The following is a 15,343-nucleotide window of genomic DNA, read 5'->3' on the forward strand; positions in this document are numbered from 1 at the left end:
CGATGACCTAAGCCATAGGCAGACGCTCAACCACTGAGCCACCCAGGTGCCCCAGAACTTAATTTATTTTTATTTGCTTGCCCAGTTGCTTTTTCTTAAAGTGATTTCCAGAGGTAGAGAATGAGAATGATTCCACTAAATACGCCTAATGAAAAGGACAGCATCACCGTAGTGCATTCCCGGCAGCTAGTTACACATGACCACGATCATTTTGTATATGTAGTTCATGCAGACCTGACCCAGTGGCTCTAGCAATCACAGATAACCAGTCACCATATTGGTCAGAAATTACCAATAGTATCTATTTCTATTTCGTTGTGCTATCCGACCCTCTGAATGTCACACACACAAAAGAAGAAGAAGAAGAAGAAGAAGAGGAAGAGGAAGAGGAAGAGGAAGAAGAAGAAGAAAGAAGAAAGAAGAAAGAAGAAAGAAGAAAGAAGAAAGAAGAAAGAAGAAAGAAGAAAGAAGAAAGAAGAAAGAAGAAAAGAAGAAGAAGAAGAATCCAAAGTATAAGATACTTGTAAAAGGTTTAGTATTGAAAGGAGGAGAGAAACATTTTTCTTCTGTACCACCATCTATTTTTTAAAAAATACACACTACCCTAAGATCAGCTTGTACACAATCTTATGATGGACAAGAATATGGCAAACATCAGGCAAATAAGAAACTAATGTTTGTTATGTATATTATGACAACACATCCTTCATGAGAACGTTTTGAAGTCAGAAAGAGAAAGAAGGGGCTAAAACTTTTTCTCTTTGTTAGATATTTTTTAAAGCTATGTATTAAAGTATTCTGAAAGGATAAGCATATTAAAGATGTAATTCCATGGTGAAATTCTAGCGTCAGAAACTTAGTCTTGTGGTTTATTATGTCACAGGAAGCCATTCGTGGAATTACAGAATTACTCAGAGTTAAGGGTACATTGGGCCCTTTGCTTTTTGTTGAGACATCATTTTTACGTCTACCAGTAAGTCACTTGAGTTAGGCAGTGTGTTTGCTTTTTCAGCATCATTACTCACACCAGAAACAAACAAAAAGTTAAGAAAACAGGTCTTGGGTCATAGAAAGCAGCAGCTGAGAGTCAATTCTGCATAAAACCCCTATTCTGCTGAAATTACTGGCTTGGCTTAGACTGTGTAGTGTTCTGCATACCGCCTACAATGATATGTTATTATCACAATTGCTATTACTAATTTCCTAAGCCCTGGCCTTGTGCTCATACTTGGAGAAAATGTTAGGGAATTTGATCCTTCATTATAGCTTACGTACCAGCAGTGTGCATGTGGGGCAGGGAGCAGGACTGGCTGTGCAGCTGAGGGCAATCCGTGGCTGAACTTGGGTCTAAGGGATGCTTTAGTTCGAATTTCAGATGCTTCTGATGTGTTCATTTTTGGTAAAAAGGTTGTATTCTGCTTTTCATTCTAGATGATCAACACCCAGTGTCTGCATTTTATTCTAGCAAGTTCTTCCAGAAGAGATACAGAAAACCAAAGTGATAGTAGAGGGACAGGGGCAGCCAACTGTCAAGGGGGACTGGGTGTTTCAAACCACGTGAATACTGGTTAGGAAGGGTCAGAGGGCTTGTTGTGCTCTTGTAATATTCAAGGAGCTACTGAACAGAGAACAATTAGACATTTCATAAGGACTAATAATTTGCTGAAAGTACTTGGGAAGATTCATTGAAAATAAATATTCCGGGATACTTACTGGTTCTTCATTTAATGGCAATATCGGTGCACCAGTCACAGTCTTGGAAAAGTTTTATGTGTCTTGATGAGGAATTTTGTTTTGTTCCAGTTAGTTTTGTTTTTCTTTCCTTACTTATTTCTTGTATGCCGTTGTTCTTTGTCTTTCTAATGTTTTTCTGTCTTTGCCTTTGCCTATAAGGTGAATATTCTAAAAAGCCCCGAAAACCTCAAATCTGCTATTTAGATTCCTTCACCCTTGACGGGAGTGTTTTTTTTTTCTTTATGAATATGGTTTTTACCAAAATTGGTAGGATACAGAAAGAAATCTTCGTTGACAAAATAGCAGAACATCTTTGAGTATGAAAAAATGTCAAAACTAGTCATCTTTATACTGTTAATGGCCCAATGACTCAGTAGCACCAGCATCCTTACGGGAATCGCATGCAAGATCAGAAATTTTTGCCTACTTTTGAAGAAGGTCAGAAGTTGAAGCAATGGAAAGAAACATTACTCCTCATAATTCGGATGGGATTGAGAAAACAAAGATGAGTATTGTGCTGTAAATCACCCACTATAAAGCTTATCTTCAGGGATTTCAGACTCCTTTTGCATGGCAGGTGCTAAGAATTTCACTTGCTGACATTTGTATCTGCCGTGGATGCCATGGTATTGACAAGCCGAGACTTCTCCCTACATTCCTGTTGCAGCAGCCTGTGCTTGGTGCAGTCCTGACGGGACAAAAAAATAAAACTGGCAGTGACATAGTATCACAGAGCAGCAGAAGTTTTGCTAAATAAAAGTGGTTTACATGTCAAAGAAATATTAAAATCAAAGATAGCAAAAGCTATAGAGAACAAGTAGGTGTCTGTGGATACAAATTCTTTTTCTCAACAAAATAACCAAAATGGTCTTAAAAACATATAAAAGGTGGCTTAAAAAAATAGGTGACTTTAGGTGCCTAAAGGTTATTAAGACACGAGGTGGTAAATGTTAACATGTATTTTCTATCAAATGTTTTCAGAAAATTGAGTTCCTTTGGAGCAAAAGTTAAGATATTTATGTAAATATTGCCAAATAATGACTATCATTGGCAGAAACTTAATTATAAATATTAAAGAATAAATGGAAAACACCCTCAAAAATTCTAAAAAGTGAACAGAAATATTTGAAGACAAGCAACTATCTGACAACTTACCCCCAGGATGTGCTCAAATTATAGATATATGAAAAACCATGGACTGAAAATATTTGTTTCTAACCAATTTCCAACCAATTCATCCGGATAGGTTTCAGGGAACTCAAGGTCATACCTAGGCCCAGTGCATGGAAGCTGTAGGAAGATAGATTTTGGTTCAACTTAAGTATCAACATTCTAAGAATGTTGTTCAAACAATGAAGGGATGGATACAGAAAGTTTTCTGTAACTAACAACGCTCAGGCACAACCTAGGTGAAAACAGTATGTTGTAGGAAAAACTGAAGAACAGATGGGGGTTAGACAATTGGTGAGTGCTTGTTTTTGTTTCTTTAGTTGGTGAGTTTTTAAGACCCGAGACTTAGTGGAATCAAATTATTCATTTACAAATTGATAGGAGACATAAGACATACATACCTGTGTCTGTGACATATATGTCACAGAAAACACTATAGAATATAAACATGATACTCATCATGTTGAGCTGATGAGGTGTGCCACTTTAGCATCTATGATGTTGACTGTTCTCCGTAAAAAGAAATACACTTTTCATTTGTGCAAGAATTAAAGATTTTTTTCTTTAATTCTTACGGATTAAGGAGAGCAGAACTGACCCTTTTGTACCACCCCAAACAGTCCATGGAAATGAACTGTTCTCTCTTTATAAGGAGAACACATCTGGCTAAAAATTAGCCCAATGTAACCTTGCAAAGTAGGAGATTAGCTAAACTCCTAAAGATACAACATTGCTAAGGTTGACCCTTTCCTGGATGGATGCAGTTTGTAATGGGGCTGGGAGCACTGATCTTTTTTTTTTTTTCTTTTTTTCTAAAAAACAGTTTTTTAGAGTGGTTATATAGGTTCAGCAAAATTGAGAGGAAGGTACAGAATTTCCCATATACCCCATCTCCACACATATGCAGCCTCCCAGGTTATCCTCATGAACCCATGTTGATACTTTATTATCATCCAGAGTCCATGGTTTACAACTGGGTTCACATCTGATGTTGTGCATTCTCTGGGTTTGGACAAATGTAAAATATCATATATCTCTCATCATAGTGTCATACAGAGTGTTCTCACTGCCCTGAAAACCCTGAGTGCTGTTATTATTCATCCCGCCTTCCCTCCCCCCACTTCAAACCGCTGGCCACCATGCATCTTTTTACTGTCTCCGTGGTTCTCTTTTCCAGAATGTTGTAAGGCTTGAGTCATACAGTATTTAGCCTTTTCAGATTGGCTTCTTTCACTTAGTAATATGCATTTAAGGTTCCTTCATGTCTCTTGCTTGCTAGCTCATTTCTTTTTAGTGCTAAATAATATTCCATGGTCTGGAAGTACTACAGTTTATTTTATTCATTTACCTACAAAAGGATATCTTGGTTGCTTCCAAATTTTGGCAGTTAGGAATAAAGTGGCTATAAAACTGCTGCTACTGATTTTAAAATAAACCATATATACTGTGGACATTTATCTCTGTAAAGGAATTTAGCTCTATGTGTGAAACATCCTAGGTTTGAGTTGATCAACAATAGAATTTTGAGAGACTGTAACTAAGAATTATCCTTTTCATTTTCATATGAAGTCATTCTTATATAAATGCGTCTGACGTGAATCCCTTCTGTGTGACGTGCTATAGAAGATACAGGCACAAAAGCCTCTCTGTCCCCAAGAGGGTCTAGAAAAGTGGACATATATTAAATGACTAGATAAATCTACATGCATAGGAAATAACTTTGGTTCTCTATAGCTGGAGCATCAGACTAAAGAAGTTTTGACCTAGGTCAAGCCCTTTTTTCCAGAGCACTCAAATAAAATGTAAGAGAAATGTAAGAGAAAAATAATAGTTTTTGGTTAATGTTAAAAGTTTCCAAGTTCTTTTCTTTCTCTTTTAGTTACTGACCCTAACTGTTCTTGCAGATTTTATACCTTTTAGTTTTTTTCTTTCTTTTGTTATATAATGTCTTTCTCATTACATTTCTTTTGAAGCTCTTGAATCTCTTCAGAGGGGTTCCTCATCAGTATGGTAGATGAGTATTATTGACAAAACTAGCCATCACTCTTCTGCTGCATCTTTAAGAAAATGTTTTTTTTAATCGGCCTCATGATGTATGAAATAAAATATCCACATCTATGTATATTTTAAAATAATCTCTACACATAATGTGGGGCTCACGTCCATGACCCAGAGATGAAGAGTCACATGCTTTTCTAATTGCGCCAGCCAGGCTCTCCCTAAAATGTCCATGTGTTTAAAGACATAGCAAAAAAGCAGCTGAGGACACATATTTCCAAACCAAATAAAGTGACTTCAAACCATAGGTGTCATCTACATAGAACTTTGGTGATAGGCTTATTGGTCTGATATGTCTGAACGATTAAAGTAACAAGAAAGCCTCCCATGGTCCATAATTTTTGGACTCTGGAAAAAAGCATTTTGAGAACGTACTCTGTAAGATTTTGGGTTTATTTATGAGTAAAGCACTCTTCTTTGGTATTATTTTCCTTGCCTATTTTGTGTCCTAAACTGAGGTAAATCAATGGCACCTATAATTTTCAGAGCTGAATTGACTTGCCTGTTCAGGTGAATGACTCTCCTAAGTAACATCCTTTAAAATGACATTGGATCGTATCATACACCTCCCCAGGACTGGTGTGTGCACGTGCCTGTGCGTGGACACGTGTGTATTTCAAGAGACGTCAATCTCAAACAATGTTCTTAAAAGGCTTTTGTGTTCTCTTCAGTGCCAGCACTTCAAATATTGCCAGAATAGAAGAAATGGAGAGACTTTTGAAGCAGGCTCATGCAGAGAAGACCCGGCTGCTTGAATCCAGGGTAGGCATAATGTCTTTATGCCAGAGGTCGGTGAGAACGGTTCCAACTGCCCTGCACTTGACAGGAAATTATCCTTGGATCTTAAGAAGCAATATAATCTTGGAGTAGTTGCTCAACCCTTTTGGCCTCATTTTTTTCATCTGAAAAGTAAAGGTGTTAGGGAGGATTTCTAAGCCTCCTTATTGCACTATAGTTTTTTTGTGATTTAAAATACATATAGTGTCAACGTGGACCCAAAGAAGTGCTTATTATTGTATTTTCCCTTTGATGGCCACTTTGCCTCCCAGGGAACCAGGAGGAATGTCATGTCTATATGTACTCCCCCTTTCTTGCCAGCTTGTGTGCTGTTGTAATACTTAAAATCCCACATTATTGTGACTGTATCTCAAGCCCAAATCTGAACTTCCTTAGGAATCCCCCCAAATGCCTTTGCATCCTGCCTTAAAGGGCCCCTCCTTTCCTCTTCTGACTTCCTTGTGGGCTTCCTCTGCGACCTTCGGCCAGGAAGCCGCAGAGCAACAAAGGAACCAGAAGGACCAGGACTGATGGCCTTCACTTAGAAGATGGTCCCTGCAAGGAGTGCTAACGCCCAGACTAGTGTTGGGTAACAATTTGTGACCCTTCTTATAAACAGGATCGTGGTGATCATCTGTATGAAATGACTGAATACCACAAGCTGGATTTTCACTTCATATTCAGTTGTGAATACACATTATGTGTAGAGTTAACATTCAATTAAATGTTGCAGTTGCCTTTCTGGTGTGGGATGATTTCGAAAACTATGTGAGAGGTGATTTTTTTTTCACCATCAAAATATTTATTAAAACCAAAGCAGGAGGGAAGAGGGGATTTTAATCCAGCTGGTATATTGTTAGAGCCCGGGCTACAAAACCAACTGTCTGGAGAGAAATTTCTGTTCGTTGGAAGCATTCTAGTATAACCAGCTTGTCTTAAAATTTGTTCTGCAAATTTAGGAACGGGAAATGGAAGCCAAGAAACGAGCCCTGGAAGAAGAAAAACGACGCCGAGAACTCCTGGAAAAACGATTGCAGGAAGAAACTAGCCAGAGGCAGAAGTTAATTGAGAAGGAAGTAAAAATAAGGGAGAAACAGAGGGCACAGGTGGGTCAGTGGGTCCGGATGGGTTGGAATAGGCTGCCCCCTGGTGGTCATTATGTAGAAGACGGCCGAGCTGTGTCCCACTGCCTTTCCCTGCACCTTGGAACCACAAGAGGCAGATGGGGGTTCAGAGACCAAAAAAAAAAAAAAAAAGTCTTTATCTCAAAACTGATTGAGATCTACAAACCAAACCAAATGACACTTTTCTCTACTCCTGCATGGAACATTTTAATGGGAGAAGCATTTTTTCTGCTACCCGTTTTTTGCGGTATACTTCAAAGAAGCATGGTTTTCTAGCAGCTTTGAAAAAATGCAGCTGGACTTGCTACTGAAAACAAATAAAACCCTTTGGTTGAAGAAGAGAAAGGGTTCTATTAAGCCATTTTTGGAAGCAAACACGCCAGAACAAAATAATTTTACCAAACCAATTTCTTGGTAGTGTTCGTGGGCTTTTTGGTTTTGTTTTTGTTTTTCTAACCACTGTAGATATTGTCACAGCTTTCACACCTTTGCCACAGCTGTCCACACATGTTTGTGCAAGGTTACTGGACTCCAGCAAAACTCAGGCAACCCACCCACTTCCTTAAACTTCCTGACCTGCTTATCATAGAGTCTGAATTTCTGTCACTAAAGCTGCTTACATAATATGTGTTTGCTGAGGAACTAGATATAATTTTTTGCAGTGCCATTTGACTTAGAGTTCAAACCCATTTTGCCAAGGTTTACTAGACTTCATAAAAGGTGCCATTTCTCTTATTCTTTATAGTTGGCAGCAGTCTGATAGCACAGCAGTGAGAAGACTGTGTGCTTTGAGGTATCAGTAAGTGTGACATCTGTCTGAAGTCAAGTACCCCAGAATCAAAGGCAAGATATTGAAGGAAAAATACAAAGGAAAACTTGTTCATTTTATTTCATCATGTCAACCCTCTGCCAAAGCGTGATTCACAGTGAAGATCATCCATGCCTGTTTGGCATTTTGAAGCTAAACCAAAAAGCATAATTCTATTTTAATCCTAATTATAAGGTTTGCCTCCAAGTATATATTTAGGTCATTTTCCCCAGGCCAGAGGGGTAGGGTTATTTAACAGAATAAACTAAAAAACCATTTTAGAAATATGACCCATGGTGTTACGTGCTTCATAGATTACATGAAACTTTCCTCCAGCCATAGTAAAATGAAAGATATCTAGGTACATCTTGTCCATATGTGTTCATTGGACAGCTCATGGAGTATAGCTTTGATTCTGCTTCTTACCTTATTTTAGCTTCACTTTTCAAAGTGTACATTTCTGCCTTCAGTTTCTATGAGAGAGTGTGTGTAAGCCGATGTATACAGCTTTGGGATATCTTGCTCGGGGTGGGGGGGTGGTATGCTTAGTAAATAATGTTTACCAATCAGGTCATGTCTGTTAGGTTGTATAGATGGAAGTCTGGGGAACTTCAGAGAGAAGGAATCGTCATCTGTAGGAGGCAGCCCAGGGAACTTCATGCCTCATATGATTCCCTGTTTCTAAGTGCTAAGTACCTAGTATAAACCTCAGGTTATTAACCTGAGCATCTTGCCATTTTCTCATCTGTCCATTTCAAGGAGTAGAATCTATTCACCTGACTTTATCCACCCCTCACCCCCTCATCTCCCCCACTGTGTATTGTAGCATCCTTCTTAAAATACTATGCACTTTTTAAACGCCAAAGGATAATGTGTATCTTAAATTCTCATAATCACATGAACATTTTAATGCTTAGGCTTTTCAGTTCATGTCCACCCGTAAACATCTGTGACCTTCAATGACACAAATAATTAGCTATATATGACATGGGTCTGTGCCTTTCCAGGCTCGACCTCTGACACGCTATCTGCCCGTCCGGAAGGAAGACTTTGATTTGCGAAGCCACGTAGAGACTGCTGGCCACAACATTGATACCTGTTATCATGTGTCAATCACAGAGAAGACTTGCCGAGGATTCCTTATCAAAATGGGTGGAAAAATTAAAACGTGGAAAAAACGATGGTTTGTTTTTGATCGGAACAAGCGCACATTCTCTTATTATGCAGGTGAGTGATTTAAAACAAAAAAAAAAAAAAAAGAAGAAGAAGAAAACCCTAAGTGATCTTTTCAAACCAAGAACTCTCTGTTAAAGAGCAAAGGTGATAAGTGTCAGTATGAATGGGTTGATTGGTAAGTAATAGATTAATGACAATCTTAGCTTAGGTATATATTATTTTATATTCAGGTTATATAGTCCCAGTGATATGAAGATCTTCTCTAGAAATAATAAAAAAAAACTATGTTATTTAAAAAATATGAGTCTATTCTAGTTCTAAAATAAGCTGAAGTCCAAATAAGTAGTAAATGGAATTTATCTTTTTAGACCAAAACATTGACTTTTAAACTGCAAGGCTAGGAAAAAAGGTTGCCGTTTATTTATTTATGGTCCTCTGGCCTATTTAAGTCACACACAATTAGGCAGCCTTAGCTGACAGTCACTCAGCTAGAGTTTATAAACGAGAATGGTTACTGAAGCAGAGAGTAAAGCTCATCACTGAACAAGCGAACAAGTATTTATTAAGTGACTGAAATCTTTTTGGATTCTTTAAATGGTGGATTATGAGAAATATACCCTGTTGAATCTAAAAATACAGGAATATGTATGTAACTGCTTATTAAGACTTATTAAGAAGCCTCCTGGGTCACATATGAAACATGACCATTGTCGGCACAGGTGTAGCTCTGTCCTCTTCAACAACCGAAGAAAAGTAGTACCACCCCAGAGCTGATGAAGAGACTCTTCTCTCTGGTGATGGTACCAACATTTATGTGCATTGTCAAGAATTGTTATATCACTGTAATCAATAAGAAATAACAGTCCAGTCACTTAATCTATAGTGTGAGGTCAGGATATGTTTATGAAGAGAAGGGGGAGTGACCAAGAAGCATGTGGAAGAAGGGAAACACTGGCTGTGGGGCCCCAGAATTGGGGTGTGCAGGGGGCGGGCTGTGTACCTTTCAGTTAGGAGCTCTTTGGTGGGGCTCCAGTTAATGCAGTGGCTAGCGGCCTGAAGCGAACTGCCTAACCCTCGGGGCTCCCCTGCTTGCCTCTCTCGGGCTTTCTGAAAATCCAGAGATGTTCTCTTCAGTTAGTACAACAGAAAAGATCACTGAAATGATCTGTAATGAGAAATGCCAATTTAGTGTCTGCAAAAATCCATAGACAAAACTTTGCCTCTGTGATAATCTCCCCAACCTCTCACCCAGAATTGTCCAAAAATAAAATTCTCATTACTAACTTCAGACAGAACAGCTTCACTCTTCAATTCTCTGAGAGCCTCGTCTCTTGGTCAGTTACTCAATTCTCGCTCCTTCTGACCATGTCAATGCATTTTTCCAAATTCAAACTTCTTGGTGATTTGTTTTTGATTTTTTTTTTTTTAAGAACCAAAACCTTTTTGGCATATGAATGATGACTCAGAACTGTCTTACATAAGAAAAGCAAAAATAATATTTCATTCAGCTTGTTAATATGTATATCAAATATGTATTCGACTGACCAGTGAGTCCTAGTTGGACAAACGCTGTTCATTTGGCTGTTTCCAGCCATCATTGGCTGGTCTGGTCCCCGCACTCCCACCCCCACTCTCCCCAGACATCACTAAGTGTGGGTCCACAGGAGGCCATACAGATTGCAGTTCAGGCTGGACTTGACCCCACAGGCGCCACGGCCCTTCCACTGGTGGTGGGGTAGAAAGGCACCGTGTTTGCAAAAGGAGCTGTAAGTGGTGACAAGAGCCCAAAGTCTTGACAAGAGCCAATCGTGCCCCTGGCCTCCTGCATATTAACTGGATAACCTTACAAGAGTCTCTAAAGAAAACAGAGACACAGAAAACATATCTGTAAATTGATGGGATAATGCTATGGAAATTGAATGATAAATAGCTTTATCGTGTCGGTTCGCAATAGCATTATTGATTCTCTTAGTTCACAATGTCCTTGTGAGGCCAGTATTTTTTTAGAGCTCTTGCCCATATAGGAAGTGCCCTCTAAACAAAAGTTTCATTCCCCAGTTTTATGCCTCCTTGAAACACTGATATGATTTGCTTTTATCTTCAGATTTTGTTTTACATTTGTTTTCAGAAAATAAAGTGTTAACTGTATCCCCATTAATAGTTGCAGAATCCTTCAGAATTGAGAGCTACACTGACCTCTTTCACAGAAATTGATTGGAACCCACTAAACGTGGCATTAATTAAAACAGTTTCCTGAGGAGGAGCAAAACAAACACATGCAAATATGGCCCATGGTCAAACTTGGGCAAGTAACTTAGAAAAATGCGGAGTTAAATGTCATTTAACAGCTTTTATTTTCCACTGAATTTATCGGGGCTGTGGTTTTTTAGACTAGCTTCTCATTGTTGAAAAAAAAAAGACATTCATGAGTAAAAATCTTAAAAATGGAACAAAAGTCTAATGAAAGTCTCTTTGGCATCATAAAAGTTGTAACCTTTTCCCATTGTCAAGTCTAAAAAATCTTTGCAGATTTACTCTATTCATTTATATATATTTTCAGCATATATATGAATTCTTTCTTCTTTAATATAATTGGGACCAAATTATTCACTTTCTTCCTAACTTTTTTCACATTAACAGTATTTCAAGATTTTTCTCTGATGAGTATATGCAGATCTAATCTTTTCAGTGGCTTTGTGAATTCCACTGTATGGCCAGTCTATAGTTGAATCAGTTTCCTGTTAAAATTCAAACAGATTTTTTGCAGCTTTCTGCTATAATGAACACAAATCCATTCGCATGAGTAGCTCATATACAATAATATTTTAGGAATGGAATTCCTGAGTGAGAGGATTTTTTGCATTTTTAATTGGTTTGTTTTCCCAAACTGCCTTCCAAAAGCTTTCTGATTTGCCCTTCCACCAGCTGGATATGATAGAGTCTTTTTCTTTGCAGCCTCATCTGTGCCTTTAAAATTCTTTAGTACGCTCACACACATTTATGATCTTTGCCGAGTTTGACTTACAAAATATTTCAAGAAGGTATTAGATCACAGAGTGTTGCTGTTTAGTTAGTGGTTTCGTTGGTTGGTTGTTTTATTTTACTTTTGTTTGGTTTTTATGGCAAATTTGATGAAATCTTAGAAATGGTTTGGAAAAGTGCTGCATTGAAAGGACCTTAAATCTTTGACATGAAACTCTACTGGGAACAGGAGAAAAAGCCTGCCGGACAAGAAATTCATAGGAAAGAAATATCAGTAGATTACTTATTTTAAATTAGAAAAAAAAATCCTTCTTACAAATTTCATTACAACAGTGCTACATATTAATGTTTCCATGACAACCACTGTTTTGAAGAATGTGGGGAGATAATTTGTATCAGTGTCAGTGGTGTTTTTAGACTTCGCAAGCTAACTTGAGTATTGGTAATTCTGAGTTGTCTTTTGACTGCAGATTCACTGGAGAGCCTTGGGCAAAGTCAATTAGTCCCTGAGATTTGGGCTGATAATTACTTTTTCCTCTTGTTTTTTTTTCAGTCTAGAAACTGGGCTAATGCCTTCACCTAAATTATCCAAATTAATCTTAGGTAATTTAAAAGCTAGATCAATATTTTAATAATTATAATCCAATTATGTTTTCAGTCCATCAGTGGTGATAAGGTATTTTAACACCATCTATTATTGCAGACAAGCATGAAGCTAAATTAAAAGGAGTAATATACTTCCAAGCTATTGAAGAAGTATATTATGATCACCTCAAGAACGCTAATAAGGTAAACACTGATTTTCAGATTTCTATCATTGAATGCATAATTAAGTTGGGAAAAAGATGTGTTTTGAACTCCAAGCAATTTAGATTTGTTGTTCTGACATAACTGATTGATATAATCATAAGGGTTCTAGTAAACAAACGTAGAAGTAATTAATACAGCTGATCTTTTGTGGAAAAAAAAAGTCATGGTGAAATGAGAAAATCTTCTGGACATATTTGTTTTTTAAGATTTTACTTATTTATTTGAGAGAGAGAGCATGAGCAGGAGGCAGGGGAGGGCCAAAGGGAGAGAAGGAAGCAGACTCCCTGCTGAGCAGGGAGCTGGATTTGGGGCTCAATCCCAGGACCTGATCATGACCTGAGCTGAAGGCAGACACCCAACCAACTGAGCCACCCAGGCGCCCCTAGAAGATCCTGTTAAGTGATTTTTTTGTGAGATTCTAGGAAGGAGATACTATTTGGTTATAAGGAAGAATCTTAGCAGGGCTAAGAAGGAGAGCTATTATTTATTGAGCTAGAGCTCAGTGTTGAGCTAGGTACCCAGCTAGAGCTTTCCCTACAAAGTAGCTGCTAAGAGGATTGATCAGTGAGCTCTCTGTATGAGATTTCTGGTGCAGAAAGGCCAAAAAGATAGTCAGTCTTGAGAAATGGAGTTGGAAGTGGGGTTACAGGTTCTACTAGAGCAAAAGTAACACCAATTTAGACTTCTATAAATTAGAACTTTTAAAGAGGAAGAGGCCCTCACATGTATCTGTATTATTTAATGTAATTTCAGGACGTTAACTTCCCATTCTTTTTTCTTTTTTGGTTTTTAGAGTCCTAATCCATTACTCACCTTTAGTGTCAAGACCCATGACAGAATTTATTATATGGTTGCGCCATCACCGGAGGCCATGCGGATCTGGATGGATGTTATAGTTACTGGGGCAGAAGGTTACACCCACTTCTTACTGTAGCGAACTGGTGCAACAGTCTACTTCAGGGCGACTGCAATAACCTCTTACAAGAATGAAGCCATATTCAATCCCAGATGAAAAGACCCAACAGATCCATCCCTTTAACCGTGTATACTCGGAACTCCTTTTATATTAACAGGAAGTCACTTATAAAAGAGAAAAAGGGGGTTTTAACTCAAAGCTTCATGATAAATAGCAAAAGGACCGAAGCACCTATGAGGAAAAAAAATACTATTTTGGTAAATAGCATCACTTATAGGAACATTTCTTACAAACTATTTTTTATCAATTGTTTACTTTGGTGAAATAAACTGAATGGTTTACAAAATGTATGTACTTGGAAATACGAAATTATTTTAGCACCCCAGTTGTTGGCATTGACATTATTAGTTATCAACTGGTTTCCTAAAAAGCATTTTTCTGAAGGTTATTTTATAAATAGAAGCAAATAAGAGTTTGGAGGGGAATATATTTTAGGAGAAGTTTTGCCCTAATTATTAAGTACTGCACCTAAACCAAAGACTTGATACGACTTCTGTTTAATAGTGGTAGTTTCAGGTGATGAACTGCATTTAGTGTTACTCTACATTTTAAAATGGTACTTTGATGCCATCAGATGTCCAGGAAGTTGACTCTGAAGAGTTACCTCTGGTATAAGCTACTGTACATATATAGCAAATCACTTTTTGTAAAAGAAGAAAAGACAAAAAGTTGTGTGTGTTAAACAGGAGCAGTCTTATTAGACAGACATTCTGTCACTTTGAGCAATTTAAAATAAAATACTTCATGTTTTGCTAAAGATTTCTCCATTCCCAGTGCTGAGAATAAAAGTACCCAGGAGCTCAGGAGCTGATTTCCTTTAGGTTGTCCGTTTCCTCTTTGCTGTGGAACACACGCATTAACTGCAGCCTCACGTAATGTAACGATGAAATCAGAGCTCTGTTTTCACCAAAGAACAGACCAACTAAAATCCTTATTTACGGAGGTAGCGTAGTTCTATAAAAAAGAAAATGAACTTTGACTAATGTTCTCTGTAATGTACTATTTTATTATGTATTTCTTTACAATTGGGCTTTGTTTTTGAGTTAAATCAATTTTGGTTGAATGAAATGACTTCAGGCAAGTCTCTTTTATAACGGTTTTTCAGTGCCATTTATCCTGGTTTGTCATGTTGTGTGTATTTGCAAATATGAACGTACTCTTTCCGAAAAGTTGGCAAATGAATAGAAGTAGAAAATAATGGCTTTGCTTACTAGTACGAGATGAAATGATGAGATTGGCAGCGTCCATAAAATCTTTGTCAGACCTGACGGGGTACAGTTTTTAAAAATTTACAGTGTGAGCTGTATACATGTTGCCAATAAATAGATTTTCCAACTGGATGACACATGATTTTACTTGAACAGTGGAGGACAAAGTCATGATTGCAAGAGATATTTTGATAATATGTTTTTTCAGAGATCACCCCTAAACCCTGTAATGATCTAAAAGAGTGAAATGCAATTGCTAAAATTTTGTTGGTTAATATAAAGATACGGCTTTTCTGTAATGTACTTTCTTTATAGGATTAAAAAGATATTCTAATCAGCATTATATCTTGCATGATGTAGTAAACCTTTTAAAAATGTGTGTTAAAATATGTTGCGTACGGATTAAAACGTTGACCAGATTTCACATTTGAAAATAAACTCATCTCTCTTTAGGAGTATACCTATTGGTGACATGACAGGGGATGGATTAATCAGCAAAAGTCAATTGTGAATCTCCACA

General features: G+C 37.6%; 1 protein-coding gene across 24 annotated transcripts in view; it reads left to right on the forward strand.

Moving 5' to 3' along the window:
- The window catches only part of PHLDB2 (pleckstrin homology like domain family B member 2), a 217,427-nt gene extending 202,146 nt beyond the window's left edge, over positions 1-15,281 (forward strand). For all 24 annotated transcript variants that reach the window (XM_072722694.1, XM_072722705.1, XM_072722716.1 and 21 more), the window contains 5 exons: positions 5,634-5,724; positions 6,699-6,845; positions 8,679-8,898; positions 12,533-12,618; positions 13,433-15,281. In XM_072722694.1, the coding sequence (XP_072578795.1) occupies positions 5,634-5,724; positions 6,699-6,845; positions 8,679-8,898; positions 12,533-12,618; positions 13,433-13,573 (685 nt within the window). In that variant the 3' untranslated portion in view covers positions 13,574-15,281. The remainder of the gene's footprint in view (positions 1-5,633; positions 5,725-6,698; positions 6,846-8,678; positions 8,899-12,532; positions 12,619-13,432) is intronic.
- The last annotated feature ends 62 nt before the right edge of the window (positions 15,282-15,343 follow it).

This window comes from Vulpes vulpes, chromosome 1 (genome assembly GCF_048418805.1).
Source record: "Vulpes vulpes isolate BD-2025 chromosome 1, VulVul3, whole genome shotgun sequence".
Lineage (NCBI taxonomy): Eukaryota > Metazoa > Chordata > Mammalia > Carnivora > Canidae > Vulpes > Vulpes vulpes.